This window comes from Pteropus vampyrus, unplaced genomic scaffold, assembly GCF_000151845.1.
Source record: "Pteropus vampyrus isolate Shadow unplaced genomic scaffold, Pvam_2.0 Scaffold144, whole genome shotgun sequence".
In the NCBI taxonomy this organism is placed as follows: domain Eukaryota; kingdom Metazoa; phylum Chordata; class Mammalia; order Chiroptera; family Pteropodidae; genus Pteropus; species Pteropus vampyrus.
Window position 1 is genome coordinate 2,668,726 of NW_011888925.1, and position 15,694 is coordinate 2,684,419.

General features: G+C 51.3%; 1 protein-coding gene across 4 annotated transcripts in view; it reads left to right on the forward strand.

Moving 5' to 3' along the window:
• The first annotated feature begins 6,830 nt into the window (after window positions 1-6,830).
• Window positions 6,831-15,694, forward strand: part of CAPN1 (calpain 1) — a 20,534-nt gene continuing 11,670 nt past the window's right edge. Inside the window, exons 1-10 of one of the 4 annotated variants that reach the window (XM_011368798.2) lie at window positions 6,831-6,930; window positions 8,188-8,455; window positions 8,612-8,681; window positions 8,945-9,063; window positions 10,547-10,680; window positions 10,770-10,938; window positions 11,754-11,837; window positions 12,152-12,237; window positions 12,599-12,673; window positions 12,806-12,966. In XM_011368798.2, coding sequence (XP_011367100.1) covers window positions 8,189-8,455; window positions 8,612-8,681; window positions 8,945-9,063; window positions 10,547-10,680; window positions 10,770-10,938; window positions 11,754-11,837; window positions 12,152-12,237; window positions 12,599-12,673; window positions 12,806-12,966 — 1,165 coding nt within the window. In that variant the 5' untranslated portion in view covers window positions 6,831-6,930; window position 8,188. Of the gene's footprint in view, window positions 6,931-7,335; window positions 7,489-7,959; window positions 7,979-8,170; window positions 8,456-8,611; window positions 8,682-8,944; window positions 9,064-10,546; window positions 10,681-10,769; window positions 10,939-11,753; window positions 11,838-12,151; window positions 12,238-12,598; window positions 12,674-12,805; window positions 12,967-15,694 lie in introns of those variants that run through there. The other 3 variants (XM_011368797.2, XM_023535756.1, XM_023535755.1) reach the window with 3 other exon arrangements.

Below are 15,694 nucleotides of genomic sequence, written 5' to 3' on the forward strand. Positions count from 1 at the left end.
GCTTAGGCCCTGGCCTGGCTCCTTGACCCCGGGAGTGGGGGAGGGTAAGAAAAGAATTGAGATGGGGCGGTCTGCCAGGTTTAGGTATCAGTGGTTGAGACCCATGAGCACAGGTTCTATAATAGCTCTTGCCTTTCCCATTGGTGGCCAGTCACCCTGAGCCTCAGTTTCCCTTCTATAACCACCCATGGATGATGAGATCTACTCAGTGTAGATGGGATAGAATGAGATGAGGGCCTGGAGCCTATTGGACAAAAAAGCTTGAATGGAAAAGAGCTCTATACTCAATCTAGAAATGCCCGCAGGGCCAGCTTTATTTAGAAATGAGTTTGTCCTTGCCCTCGGTTGCAATCAAACATAATGTAATTATTATACTAGAACATCCTTCCAAAGAATATTTATTAAAGAGGGGCAGGGAAGGTTTTCCAGAGGAGGTGGCATTTGACCTGAGCCTTGAACCATGTCAAGCTTGCCCCCGAGGATCGTGGAGGGTGAGGGGTTGTAAGGAAGAGTATTCTTGAAAAGACAGACTACAGTAGTGATTGTCTTGGTCTCTGGTGCCAAACAGCTTAAGTTCAAATTCCAAGTTCCCGTGTGACCTCGGCATGTTATTTAATCTCCATTGCTTCATCTGTAAAATGGGTATTTTACTAAAATGGATGTCGAATGAGTTAATCCTAGAAGGATTTAGAACTCTGTCTCGAGAATAGAACTCAGATGCATGTTACTAGTGGAGGAAACTTCTGTTGACAGGAGAGCTCGAGGGGCGGGTGTGTTTGGGGAGTGTGTTTGGGGCTGGACCGGAAGATGGAGAGTCACGTGGCGAGAATCTGGATGCGATTGCCCTACGTACGTGCTCTGTGAATGGCTCCCAAGGAGCATGGAGCTAAGGCCTGGACACTGTGGATATTAGAAGCCACGGCCAGGGCTACAAAGTATGCTGAATTTGTTTTTCAAATGGATAACATATTCACATGTACGTTTTGAATTTTGAACCAAGAGTCACCTCCTATCCCTGACTCCCAGCAGCCCGTTTCCTGTCCCTAAAAGCAATGAAAGCAATAATCTATGTCCTTTCAGAGAAAGAATCTAAACATATATTGCCAAATGTGTAAAAAAAGATAATATACACATCCCTGGTTCTTGACACAGAGCTCCTAAAACCCTTGGAATGTACTGAGTGATAGCGATGAACTCCCTTTGGACCATGACTGAGTTTATGCTAATGAATGACTTAAGGCAGAGGAAGTCACCAGAAAGACCAATCTGGAAGGTGGGAACTTTCAGCTCCTCCACCTCTCTGGGAGAGAAGTGAGGGTGACTGGATATTCGGAGAGTGTCTAGGTGGGTGAATGCTCACCCGAAGAGGGGATGGAAGCTCTGCCCTCTCCCCTTATACCTTGCCCCATGCATCTCTTCCATTTGGCTGTTACTGAGTGAACTGGTAATAGTATATAGCACTTTCCTGAGTTCTGTGAGTCTATCGAATTATCAAACCCAAGGAAGGGATCATGACACCCCAAATTTGCCGTTGGCCACACAGGAGTACGAGTCGCCTGGGTATCCCATTTGTGGCTGGCATCTTGTGAGCCCTTAACCTACAGGGTCTCTGCTAAGTCTTGGAATTAGTGTCAGAATTGAATTGTAGGCAACTAGTTGGTATTGGAAAGTTAGAGAGTTGGTGTGGAAAAATCACATGTATTTGGTATCTGGGAAAAAACACATTTGAAGTGAGTGTCAGAAAGAAAACACGGCACCAAATATGCATATATGTCCCACCTCCCTTTTTAAAAACTCAAACGGAAGAATTCTGTGCACTCTTTTGTGTACTTATTAACATTTTGAAGATGGTCTCCTATCCATACATTCCTTTTGACAGCTGTATAGTGTTCTTCATAAATGTACCATAAAGTAACTTGTTCCTTATTGATCAACGATAAAGTTGTTTTCAGACTTCTGCTATTCCAAATAGAGCTACACAGAGTCACTAAAACTTTGTAAGGATATTATTCAAATATGAAAAGATATATGTGAATTGAATTCCTAGAAGAATTGCTCAGAGGCCAATCTGAATCGTCATTTTGATGGTTCATCCGAAGATCCCTCTACGGGGGCCACGCCTATACCACCCCCATGCCCAGCAATGCATGCAAACACTGTTTTCCAGAACACTCACCAATCAGTGACGTACCCATTTTTTTTTTTTTTATCATTACCGAACTGATAAGTGAACAATGGTCTCTTGGTGAAGTTATAATTCGTATCTCTTTTTTGTTCGAGCTGAAGTATTGTTTCGTTTAAGAGCTATCTTCCGTGAACCGTCCTTGTCTTTGTCCATGTCTCTGCTATTTTTGGTTTCTGATTGACATAAGGGTTTGAAGAAAAAATAGCCCTTCAAGATGTAAATTGTATTTTCTTCAGTTTATTTGGACTTTGCTGTACTGATTTTTGTTTTTTATTTTTTTTAATTTAAATTTAAATTTCAAGTGCCGTACTGATTTTTAAATGTAAAATCAATGTGTGTGTGTGTGTGTGTGTGTGTGTGTGTGTGTGTGTGTGTGTGTGGCTTCCGGATTTTGTGTCATAGTTAAAAAGAATTTTTCCACACTGAATTGACTAAAGAAGCTTCTTCCTTAGCTCCTGGCTGTAATTTCGTTTTCATTTTTTACATTTAAATCATGAGTTCATCTGGAATTTATTATACACAAAATTCCCTCCTATTTTCATAATGCTTTTTGTTGAAAACTTGTCTTTTCTCACCAGATTTGAAATACTACATTTATCTTATACTGAATTCCAACACGCATGCATTTACATATTTCTAGATTTTTCTATCTTCCAATGATCTATATGTGCTAGTACCCCTCTTCGTCATTATATTAATTATCATAAATTTGTTGTTTTAATATTGGGTAAGGTTAGTCTCTACTCATTACTCTTTGTCTTCAGGTCTCCTGGCTAAAAAATTCTTGTTTACTTTTCCATATGAACTTAAAATCAGCTTTTATAGTCCTCCCCTCCAAAAAAAAAAATCTTAGAATTTTAAATTGTGATAGATCTATGGATTAAGGAGAATTGACATCTTTATGAAGTACTTTTGTATTCAGAATAAAGTGTCTCCTGGCCTCTACTTCTTTCAGGTGGCACCAATGGCCAGTGACCCCCAAATCTGTACCTCTATTCCCAACCTGAACATTTCATCTTGGATTGGGGGGCTCCCGATGCTTTCCTCCAACCTGATCCTCCACTGTCCCTCCAGCTTTGTGAGTACTCCCCTATTAATCCAATCAGGTGGTCAAGCCAGATCAAGGGTCTAGAGTTATCTTTGATCCCTCCCTGTCTCCCAAGAGGCATATCTAACCAGTGATTAAGTCCTATTGGTGTTTTTCAACAGCTTTATTGAGGCATAGTTGACATACAATAAACCGCATATACTTAAAATGTACATTTTTGTTTTGACATGTATACATCCATAAAACCGTTAACATAGCCACACATCCAGCACCCCAATAAGTTTCCTGAAGCCCTTTGCTAATCCTTCCCACCCTTTCCCACCTGTCAGCACCCCCAGGCAAACACTGATCTGCTTTCTGTCACTAAATTGGTATCTTTTTTCTAGAATTTTCATTTAAGTGGAATTATATAGTATGTACTGTTCTCTGGCTTCTTACACTCAGTATAAAGTAGTCTGAGTTTCATCCATTATTCTTTTTTATTGCCGAGTAGTATTCTATTATATATACACACACACACACACGTATGTATCACAATTTGTTTATCCATTCACGGTTTATTAATAAACACTTGGTTGTTTCTAGTTTGGGCCATTACAAGTAAAAACAGTCATGCACAAGTCACTGTGTGGACATATGCTTTTATTTCTCTTGGGTAAATGCCTAGGAGTGGAATGACTGGGTCATATGGTAAGTGTATATTTAACGGGTTTTTTTCTTCTTCTTTTTAAGATAGACTTTATTTTTTAAAGCAGTTTTAAGGTTACAGAAAAATTGCTCAGTAGAGAATTCCCTGAAAACCCTCTCCCTCCCACACAGTTTCTTCTATTAACATCTTGCATTAGTGTGGTACACTCGTGACAATCGATGAACCAATATCGACACATTATTATTAACTAAAGTCCAAGTTTACATTAAGGTTCACTCTCAGCTGCTGTGTATTCTATGGGTTTGACAAATCTATAATGCCATGTATCTGCCATTACAGTGTAATAGAAATAGTTTCACTGCCCTAAAAATGCCATGTGCCACCTATTTACCCTTCTCTTCTCCCCTGAACCCCCAATGACCACTGATCTTTCCATTGTCTCTATTTTTGCCTTTTTCAGAATGTCATATAGTTGAACTTATACAGTAGGTAGCGTTTCACACTGGCTTCCTTTATTTAGCAATAGGCATTTGAGTTTCCGCCACCTTTCTGTATCTTGATAACTCATTTCTAGTTATGGCCGAATATATGTTTAACTTTTTAAGAAACTGCCAAACCGTTTTCCAAAGTGGTCATTCTGAGTTCCTGCCGGCAGCGTCTGGGAGTTCCAGTTCCTCCATATGCTTGCAAAGGCTTGGTATGGTCAGGGTTTTTAATTTTAGCAGTTCTAGTAGATGTGTGATGGTGGGCCTTCCAGTATCTAATTTGCATTTCCCCAGTAAATAATGTGCCGAGTGGTTTTTCATCCTATTTGCCATTCAAATATCCTCTTGGGTGAGATGTCTGTTCAAATCTTTTGCCTATTTTTATTAGATTACTTTTTAAGTTGTAAAAGTTACTTAGATATTCTAAATACAAGTCCTTCATCAGATATAACTTTTGCAATTATTTCCTCCTAGGCTATGGCCTGTCTTTTCATTTCCATAATAGTGCCTTTCGAAAAACAAAAGTATTTTGTTTTAATAAAATTCAATTTTATTTTTTCTTTTATTGTTTGTGCTTTTTGTGTCATATTTAAGGAAGTTTTGCCAAATCCAAGACCATTAAGATTTTCCCTATGCTTCCTTCTAGAAGTCTTATAGTTTTAGCATTTATATTTAGGTGTATGATCCAGTGTGAGTTAAATTTTGATATGGTGTATACTAAATAGTTATCATATCCATCTACTTCTCTCTTGTGCCCATCAACACCCCTAATTTGAGCTACCATTCTTTTTCCTTGGTCTTTTATCTGGACTACCTGAGTCACCTCTCACCTCATCCAACCCACTCCCATGTACCCTTCTCCTTTACTTATACAAACCTGAGCAGTCTTCTACCTAAGTAGAAGAAAATCTAAACTCCAGCCTATCCAGCCCTGCCATAACTCTTCCTTCCCTTTCTCCTCTCTACTCAAGCAACACTAAACATAGTCCTGTTCCTCCACTGTGCCAGGGCGGTCTCCCCCAGCCCTGCCATAACTCCGTGTCTGATTTATGCCTATCCTGACCCTTACACTAGATAGGGCTTCGGTTATAAGCTCTGAGGAAGCTAAGGCTTCCCCAGTTAATTGTAGGGTAGTCATTGCGATGACGTCTGTCTCCTTCAGAGGGGGCTGAGGCCATGGGTCTTCGCCCTCTTATGCCCAGGCAGGCACAGTGCTTGGCACATATAGGGGGTGTCAGTATCCTTTGGTGAACGGTGGATGCAGTCAGGAGTGACAGGTTTATGAAAGTGATTTTGAGGACTGTGGGACACATAGGCTGAGCCAGAATGCTTTGGCGGGAGGGGGGACCTTTGCTACCACTGCAGAGCATCTTTCCTCTCCCAGGCCCCTGCTCCCTGTGATCTAATCGCAAGGGCCGCTTGCAGTTCCCCTCATAGACATGTGTTCCCCTGGCCTCTGGACCTTTGCACAGTGTTCTTCCTGCTAGGAACACCCTCTCCAGCACCTGGCTACCTAGTTAACTCCTACTTGTGCATCAGGAATCAACTTCCTTAATCCCCTCAACTAGACCAGGAGAACCCCCTCTGGCCGCAGAGCTGGCCGGCCTAGTCATGAGTGTCTGTTGTGCAAAGACCTGCCAGAAGGATTTAGTCACGATTGAACACACAAATGCTGAACTGAAGAGCAAAGGGCCCAGCAGCGGGTTCCAGCCCTGACTCACCAGGTGAGGGAGCTCAGCAAGCCACACCCTCTCAGGCCTCAAGTTTCTTAATTTGTAAACTGGGAGTGACAGTGGGGTCAGATTAGATGAGCGGCTCTTAACCTTCTTGGAGTCACAGGTCCTAAGTTCCAGAAGAGCTATGCACTGTTTCCCCCAACAAAATGCTGTGTATACTTCCTATTAAGAGCTGCAATAGCTGCTGTTCTGGGGCCCCCAAGGTCATTGAAAGGACCTGAGCAGGGGGACCACCGCCGTCCCTCTCCCTCCTTGTTCTTCAACTTGCAGTTCTGTTGGCAGGTTCTCCGGGTCCCAAGTGGGCCTACCCTCCGGCTCAAAGCTTCTGCCGCCCCCTTCTGGGTAAGGTGTCACATGGGCGCTCCCAGGAGGGCGGGCCGAGAGCTAAGGGGAAACCGCAGGGAAGCCCACCTCTCGCAGTCTCCGGGTTCAAGATAGCCCATGGCGCAAGAGAAAGATGGGCCCCCACAATTGCTCATCTCTGTCCCATTCGCTGCGCGAACAGAGAAGCCAAGGCCGACAGGGACAGGGACTCACCCAAGGTCACCCAGGGAGCCCCGGCCTGGGGGACCGGTTTCCCGCACCGCGCCCAGATGCCGGGAGCCTTACTCCCCAGGGCTCCGGGGCAGTGGGGGCGGGGAGTTGGCCCTGCCCGGGAACCGGGCTGCGGCGCGGGCCCGGCGGGGTGGGGCTGCCGTTTGCAGCGTGCGGCAGCGGGGCAGGGGTCAGGTCCGCTCACCGCCGGCCGCGCCCGGCCCCTCCGCCGAGCAGCTGCCGCAGCCCGAGGAAATCTCGGCGCCGCGCTGAGGACCCAGCAGGGGTGGGGGGTAAGGACAGCAGTGGCCGCGCGGAGGAGGGCGCGGAGGAGGAGCCCAGGGACGGGCGCCGCCGGGCTGGGGGCTGCGGGAGGCCGCGGTGCCGCGCCCCAACGCCCGGGAATGCCCTCCCGGGCCGCCGCGTCGGGTGGAGCCGCTTGGCCCTGCAACTCGAGCTGCTGCCCCTGGTTAAAAATACCCCCTGCCCTGCCCCTCCCCCGCGGTGCCCTTCTGTCGGGGCCCCAGTGACAGGCGCTGGCCCCTCCCCAGGGACAACCCTGCCTTTTGCTAATTTGTCCTCACGCGGAATTGGCCGCGGGCCTGAGGAGGGAGGGGCGGGGAGACACCGTGAGTAAGAGAGATAGTCAGAGAAGGTGCCCGAGAGATAAAGGAGAGGCGAGAGGAAGCGGGGTAGGAGCCGGAGGAAGAGAAGAAGGAGGGAGGCAGGAGGGCGGAGGGGCCGCAGGAGGAGGGCGGGGAGGAGCGCTCTTCCTGGTTGGGCCCTGCCCTGAGCTGCCACCCGGGAAGCCAGCCTCAGGGACCGCAGCGATCCCCTAAACACTCCTCCAGGTAAGGAGCTGGGTGTCGGAGTCGAGATTTCCGATCCCGGCCATTGCTCCCGGGCTGAGGGTCTTCCCCTGCCCCGGGCCCTCCGAGCGCGGGGAGACAGGGGCGGATTCTTGGGAAGTCCTACTGCCCCGGCGCCCGCCCCAGCCTGAGCTCACCAGATCTCCAAAGGCTGGGCTGGGGGAAGGCCAGAGGGGAAGAGACAGAGGCCTAGCGCCCTGATCACCCGGTCTGTCTCAGGGGCCTGGGGGAGGGGACCCCGACTGCCTGGCGTTCTCAGCCCCAAAGCCAGGGAAAGGGAGCAGTGAGTAGGAGCTTGGCTAGTTTGGGGAAGGGGTTATAGGCAGGCAAACAGGGTCAAAGAGGCCCTTCTGGAAGTCTCCCACCTTCCCATGCCCTGTGTTATCTTGGGCTCCGCCCTGCTCCACCTAGCTGACTGGCTGGCCCACCACAGGACTGCAGGCCCAGGACAATGGCATCTGGGAAAGAAGAGGTGGTAGCATTGTGCTGGGGGTAGGGGCTGGGGAGATGGTGGCCAGCACAAGCGGCGGGGCTGGGAAGCCCCTCGCCTGGGAGCAGAGGGAGGTAGCAGAGTCCTGTGAGGGGAGCAGAGAGGTAGGGAAGGGTGGGTAGGGGCAGGCAGGAGGCCCAGTTCTAGTCCTGGGATGGCATGGGTTCTGAATAGGCCCATCTGTCCTGCAGGATGGCTGAGGAGTTTATCACCCCTGTGTACTGCACCGGGGTGTCTGCACAAGTGCAGAAGCAGCGGGCCAAGGAGCTGGGCCTGGGCCGCCATGAAAACGCTATCAAGTACCTGGGCCAGGATTACGAACAGCTGCGGGCTCAGTGTCTGCAGAGTGGGACCCTCTTCCGGGATGATGCCTTCCCCCCAGTGCCCCAGAGCCTGGGCTACAAGGACCTGGGCCCCAACTCCTCCAAAATCTATGGCATCAAGTGGAAGCGTCCCACGGTGAGACGCTACCCTGGGTAGGATTCAGTTTACCCCTATCCTGGGTGAGGAATGGCACAGGACTCCAGGTCCCTAGTGGGGAGTGAGGTCTGGAGTGGGTGGGTTCCAGTTTCTGGGAGAGGCTGGCCCAGAGACAAGACTCTGGGTCTCTTGCAGGAGCTGCTCTCCAACCCCCAGTTCATCGTGGATGGAGCCACCCGCACAGACATCTGCCAGGGAGCACTGGGTAGGCCCTGGGGAGTTCTGGATGTTTTTTCCATAGGAGTCCCCCCCTGCCCGTTCCTTCTGGCTGTGCCCCAACCCCTCCCTCCTGCAAGCCCAGGCAGGCTCTGGCTATCAGTTCTGGGGCTGGTTTGCCCAGATTCCTGGGCCTTTTCTGTAAGTCGAGGGGTACGCTGCCCAGGGAACCCCGGGTTCTCCCCAGTTTGGACACACAGGTGCACCATGGGAGCAGATTAGAGCAGGCCTGATGTAGGTCTCACATCCCAGGGGACTGCTGGCTCCTGGCTGCCATCGCCTCTCTTACCCTCAATGACACCCTCCTGCACCGAGTGGTTCCGCATGGCCAAAGCTTCCAGGATGGCTACGCTGGCATCTTCCATTTCCAGGTGAGGATCAGGGGCGTGAGGAGAGAGGGCAGCGGGCACTAGAGGAGGTGAGGACTGATGACCATCGCAGCCTGAAGTTAGGGTGGCTCAGGGCCAAACCCTGCAGGGACCAACCCTCCCTCTAGAAAGTATTTGACCTCTCGATGCCATCTCGGATCTGTCATGTATGAAACAGTCGGACAGGTATTTCGGTTGGCAGTTGTCCTGGGTAGTCGAGCGTTTGAGGGAGAAAGTGCTTGAAGAATAGAAAGATCTCTGTGTTGTATCCCGTGGGACAAATCCTTTTTCCTCCCCAGGGTCTCAGTTTCCCCATTTGAAAAAAACGAGTCTCTACCCACGGCCTTGTCTCCTGGCCGCCCCCAACTCCTCCTGGCAACCTCTATCCTCTGACAGAGCCCTGCAGAAAAGAACGACTCCAGATTAAGTCTATTTAAACCAGCTTTTTTCCGGATGTTGTTTACACACAGGGCCCATTTTTCAAATCACGTTAGTGAATTTTTAATGAGATGGTGTTGGGAGACACACCCCCTCGGTGGCCCTAGCTCTGTTCTGGGGATTCCTGGGTGTCTTTCTCTTTCTACCTAGTCAGGGGACACCCTTACCCTGCTCCATCCTCACCCACCTGTTAACAGGACCCCACAGTTAGATCGCATTTGGCCTAGTGCCGCACCTGCCCATGCTGTCTGCAGAGGGCGTGGCCTCACTGCCCTTTCCCCCCACTCCCTTCCCTCACTCCTCCAATCTGCTTCCCCCCCCCCCGCCCGGCCTCTGATTGGCCAGCTCAACACCCCTCAACCGCTGCTCCTTGGGCCCACCTCTTCATGCCCCCACAGCACTAGGTCGCTTCCGGCCCCAGGCTACCTGACTCCTCCCCACCTCTTGGGAAACCTGGCTCTCTGGCATCTCTGAAGCAAACCCCTTGATTGAAGGAACCCCACCCATCTTGTGGTTGAAGGATATGGATTTCACGTTTTAGGCCCACACCCACTTTACATACCATATCCCTGGACCCACTCCTACAAACACACGCACACGCACACGCACGCGCACGCGCACATACACACACACACACACACACACACACACACACACACACACAGGCCTAGAATGGGGAGGGTAGAGGTAGGGAGCTTGGCTTAAAGGGGGCTAGTTCTGGGAGAGCCCGGGCTCCCGAGCTTTCCAACTTCTCAAGATGCCTGAGGAGGCACCTTGGTCTGTTTCAAAAACACGGCCAATGCTACCCAAAAAGTTTTACCTTCGTGATCACGTTAGTTTTCTCGCGGTAGTTTTCTCCGTGTGGAAAGTACTGCTGTTCCCTTTTACGAGTAGGGAAACCGAGGCTTGGAGAGGATCACTTGCTTGATGTCCTGTACTTGGGATACATGATCTAGGATCAAGATCTAGTAAGTGGCAGAGCTGAGGCTTGAGCTCAGGCCGGGGAGATCTCAATGCAGGCAGTCACTGTGCTCCCGCCCCCGCACAGCTGTGGCAGTTTGGGGAGTGGGTGGACGTCGTCGTGGATGACCTGCTGCCCATCAAGGACGGGAAGCTGGTGTTCGTGCACTCTGCCCAAGGCAATGAGTTCTGGAGCGCCCTGCTTGAGAAGGCCTATGCCAAGTGAGTAGGGGCCCTGGGGACAGCCGCGGGCCGCTCTGGGGTTCCGGGTCCTAAGTGGTCCGGGGGCACTGACCTGGGACCACCCACAGGGTAAATGGCAGCTACGAGGCCCTATCAGGTGGCAGCACCTCGGAGGGCTTCGAGGACTTCACAGGCGGTGTCACCGAGTGGTATGAGCTGCGCAAGGCGCCCAGCGACCTCTACCAAATCATCCTCAAGGCTCTGGAGCGGGGCTCCCTGCTGGGCTGCTCCATTGACGTGAGTGCTCTGAGCCTGTCCCTCGAGCCCTGACCCTCATCCTCCAGCCAGTGACCTGTCTCGTCTTTCAGCGGTTCCCTCTCCCAACCTAGCCCAGCCTCACTGTTAACCCAGGCGTTACTCCAGACCCCGTCCTTCACCCCACACCATCTGGAGCCTCACCCGGCTTCATCCATCGCTTCAGTCCCGTCGTCCTCCACCTCCGTGCCTGGCATCGTTCCTGTCCGCCAGACCTCAGCTTATTTTCCTGACCTTCCGCTCCTCGTTCCTGTCCTCTAACGCCATGCCCATTGCTGTCCGGTTCACTGGCTTAGATCTCAGCTCTTCCCTAGTCCTAGCTCCTGTCAACCTAGCCTCAGTCCTGCGCTCACTGAATTCACTCTCTTCTGTTCCCATGACTCATCCTCAGACCTCGTCCTTGGTAACGGGCTCTGCCCCCACCGTCACTGCATCCTCTGCTCTAACCCCATGTGTTTGCACAGGGTCTGGCCAGCTCTGGCCAAAAGCGGTATCAGTGGGTACGCCCAGGCGCCCCCTACTAGTGGTAGCATTGGTGGAGGCACCTGGGTGGAGGCCCCTGTGCCCAGCCTGTGAGCATCTGCAGGGCATCTGACCCGGTACCTAGGGACAGCATGTATGTGTCGAGATAATGAGTTGAAAGAGATCAGGGGCTCTGCCTGCCACTGCCGGTAGCTGCTGTATGTGCAAGGGTGGATGTCCAAGACCTCAGGGCTCATCTCTGGCCTGGGGGCGGGGGACACTGACCAGGTCTCTGGAACCTCACCCCTGACCACTGTACATGTGTCTTTGTGCAGATCTCCAGTGTTCTAGACATGGAAGCCGTCACCTTCAAGAAGCTGGTGAAGGGCCACGCTTATTCTGTGACTGGGGCCAAGCAGGTACTGCCGGGGCCTCCCTGCTCCTGCTCTTTCTTGCCCCTCTGGCCTGTGACCAGGCTGTGGGAGGAGCTGGCTCTCCTGTAGTAGCATTTTTATGTCTCCTGGGGACTTTCGTCCTGATATGTTTATCTTGTCCTGCCCTTTCTTGCTGTGGTTTGTGTACATAGCTGCCTCCCTCATGGTAAATCCCTGGCATTTCCACTTCCGGTGTGTGGTATGCTGGGCTCTTGATGGGGCTGGGCAAGACCGAAGTGGGGTCAAGGGGTGTTGACGTGCATGCTGGAGGCAGGTGCTGATGGGAGCTCTGGGAACAGGTGAACTACCAGGGCCAGATGGTGAGCCTGATCCGGATGCGGAACCCGTGGGGCGAGGTGGAGTGGACAGGAGCCTGGAGTGACCGGTGAGGGGCAGTGGGCGCTGGCCAGGAAGGCTTGGGGAGGCTGATCAGTGTCACTGGCATTTCTGCTCCAAGGTCTGCCAGCGTGGGGTGGGCTCAGGATTGACCAGAGGGGCCTATCTTCATGTTCCTGGGTCTGGGGACTGCCCCGACCAAGCGCAGGCCACGCTGGCCCCTGAGCCCAGCCTGTGCGCATGCTCAGGATGTCTGACCTGGCTCTGACAAGGCAATCCCCGGAACTGGGATCTACAGTCTTGACCTTGAGGAAGCCTCCTGACCTGGGCTATGGGAGGACAGGCCCCCAGGGACAGAGGCTGGGCCGGTCGGTGCCCAGCAGCCCCTGGCAGCACCCATCTCCCCACAGCTCCTCGGAGTGGAACAATGTGGACCCTTATGAACGCGAGCAGCTCCGGATCAAGATGGAGGACGGGGAGTTCTGGTGAGCTGCCCCCTCCTCAGTCTGGCTCCTCTCGGGGCCTCGTACCTCCCAAACCCCACAAATCCACCCCTTGCCACGTCCCTGTGTGTCGTGGCTGAGGACCGTGGCCCGCTTCTGCTCCTCGACCCCCAGGATGTCATTCCGAGACTTCATGCGCGAGTTCACCCGCCTGGAGATCTGCAACCTGACGCCCGACGCCCTCAAGAGCCGGACTTTCCGCAAATGGAACACCACCCTCTACGATGGCACCTGGCGGCGGGGGAGCACCGCGGGGGGCTGCCGGAACTACCCAGGTGACCTGAGCAGGGCACGCAAGGCGTGCAGGGGTGGGGTCCAGGCCCCGCCGCCTCCTGGCTGGAGGGCCCCAGGCGCGGCGCGTCTTCTTGCTGAGCCTCAGTTCCTCACCCTAAGAGGGGTAGTTACGCTGACCTCTCGAATTTGCTTTGAGGGGTAAAATATCGAATGTCTGTAAATTCTAAAGATCCACGTTGGCCTCCCCATCCTAGGGCCTGAGCTTGGGGTACTAACAAGGAGAGAAGGCGTTGTTGCCATCCAGCCACTCGCTGTCACTCCTCAATCCGAGACCTTCCTTCCAACCCCGTCTTCCTCCCTGATGCTTCTGTGACCTTTGCCTGGGCTTCTAGATCCAGGTGGATGACTCGGTCCACGGCCTGGCCGCTCGGTTTCTTGCCATCCTCACCTGCAGCAAGCTTTTCCTGCACCTTAGTTCAGCCACCACGCCTAGCGCAGGCTGGAGCGGGTCCCGGCGGGCGCGCGGACCTGCCTTCGACCCTTGCAGCCCTTACTCTGCGTGCTCCGCCGCGGCCAACTGTCTCATCTGTCGAACCCACCACTTCTGCATCGTCCTTCATCCCCTATCTCGTCCCCTCCTAACCAGGTTCCAGTCATCTTTTACATCTCGCCCCTGTAGACACTCTTAGCTTCCTGGTTCCTGTCTCCCTCTGCTCCCCTCACCTGGCTCCCCATGATCCTAGCCAAACCCTCTTCCCTGGCCTCGGACCCACTGAATGCGGCCAGAGAGACAGCACACGACTGCGGCAGGATTTTCCCCGGAAATTCACAGCCACAAACCTTAAACGAGCACTTCGCACAGGCTGCCGGCGATTCCACCACCAGTTAGCAATGTCCCCACTCTCTCCTCAAACCTCCCTCCACTGTGACCTCATCGTGCGGGTCACGCTTTTATATTCTCACCTTCGAATCCCCCAGCCTGGCTGGACCTGAGCCATCTTTACTGCTTTCCCTCCTGTGACAGGAGCGGGACTGTCCCTGCTCATGGCCCTCGCCTCTGAAAGCCTTGCTGCTGCATCCATCGCCTCTCACGCCTGTGTCATTAGACGGAATCGCCTGTCTTAAGACAAAGCGACTCTCTCTTGTCCCACATCCCCACCCATTTCTCTGCTTCCCTTCAAAGCAGAATTTCTCAGGAATTGCTACCCCTCCCAGTTTCCTTTCTCACTTCCAGTTCGATGTTTAACCCATTCCGGTCTGGCTGCCATCCTCGCCACGCTGCTGCAGCTGCTCTTTGGAGGGTCGCTCACAGCTGAGACTTTGCCACATCCACCACTGCTCTGCCCTCAGGTCCTGCGTCCTCCAGCGAGTCTCCGCGTGACTCACAGCCCTCTACTTGGAAACATGCTTCTCCCTCATAGGGACCCAATTTCAGCTTTTCCCAGATAGATAACCACTGTTTCCTGCATCACTTATTGAGAAATCTGTCTTTTCCTCACCGCCCTGTAGTGCCAGCTCCATCGTGGAGTTCCCACGTGTGTGGGGGTGTCTGTTTTGGGGCTCGTCATTCCATCCCTTGATCTGTCCTTCTGCCAATAGCACGTTGATTGAATTGGTACAGATTTATAAGAAGTACGGCTACTGGACAGAGCGCGTTTTTTTTTTTTCTATTCTTACATTTTGTTTTTCCATATAAATTTTAGACTCAGCGTACCAAGTCCTACAAAAAAACATTTTGAGAATTGAATTCGGAATGGCATCGAATCCATAGATCAATTTGGGGAGAACTGACATCTTTACAATTTTGAGTCTTCTTGTTAAAGAATGTGGTGCAGTAATCCCCCTTTACCTGCCGTGGTTTCAGTTCCCCATAGTCTGAACATATTAAATGGAAAATTCCAGAAATAAAGAATTCACAAGTTTTAAATTGGACACCAGTCTGAGTAGCTTTCCCTCCTGTGACAGGGGCAGAACTGTCCCTGCCCAGGATGTGAAAGCTGTCAGGCCTACTCTTTGTGTGAAGATTAATGATGAAATAACTCTCAGGCAGTCCCGCTCAGTCCTGCCCAGGATGTGAATCATCCCTTTGATCAGTGTATCCACACTGTATACGCTACCTACCCGTTCGTCATTTAGTAGCCATCTGGGTGCTCATAGCCACTGCTGCAGTGTCCTACATAGTGCTTGTGTTCAGGTAACTCTTACAGTAGCCTCAGGCTACGTCGTGATGTCTCGGGCTACGTCACGATGCCTCGGGCTACGTCACGATGCCTCGGGCTACGTCACGATGCCTCGGGCTACGTCACGATGCCTACGTCATTCACCTCACTTCCTCTCCTCACCTAGGCATTGTGCCCTCATCTCGCTTTATCACAAGGAGAAGCGTGAGTAAAGAATCATAAGATATTTTGAGAGAGACCACATTCATCAAAACTTACTAAGTTATAATTGTTCTATTTTCTTATTACTTCTTGTTGTTAATCTTTTACAAATTAAACTTTATTATAGACATGTATGTATATAGTATATATAGGGTTTGATACTATCCTGGGTTTCAGGCATTTCTTGGAGTCCTGGAATGTATCTCTTACAGATAAGGGGGGGACTACTGTATATCTTTTTTATTTTTGCCGCCTTTGATGTCTTGCGATTCAATTTTATAAATTTTATCATAAAGATCTTATGCATCTTTTGAGATTTATTCCTAGATACTCTGTCATCTTGTTGCTATTGTAAATAGTATCCCTTTTAAAATTACATCTCTCAAGG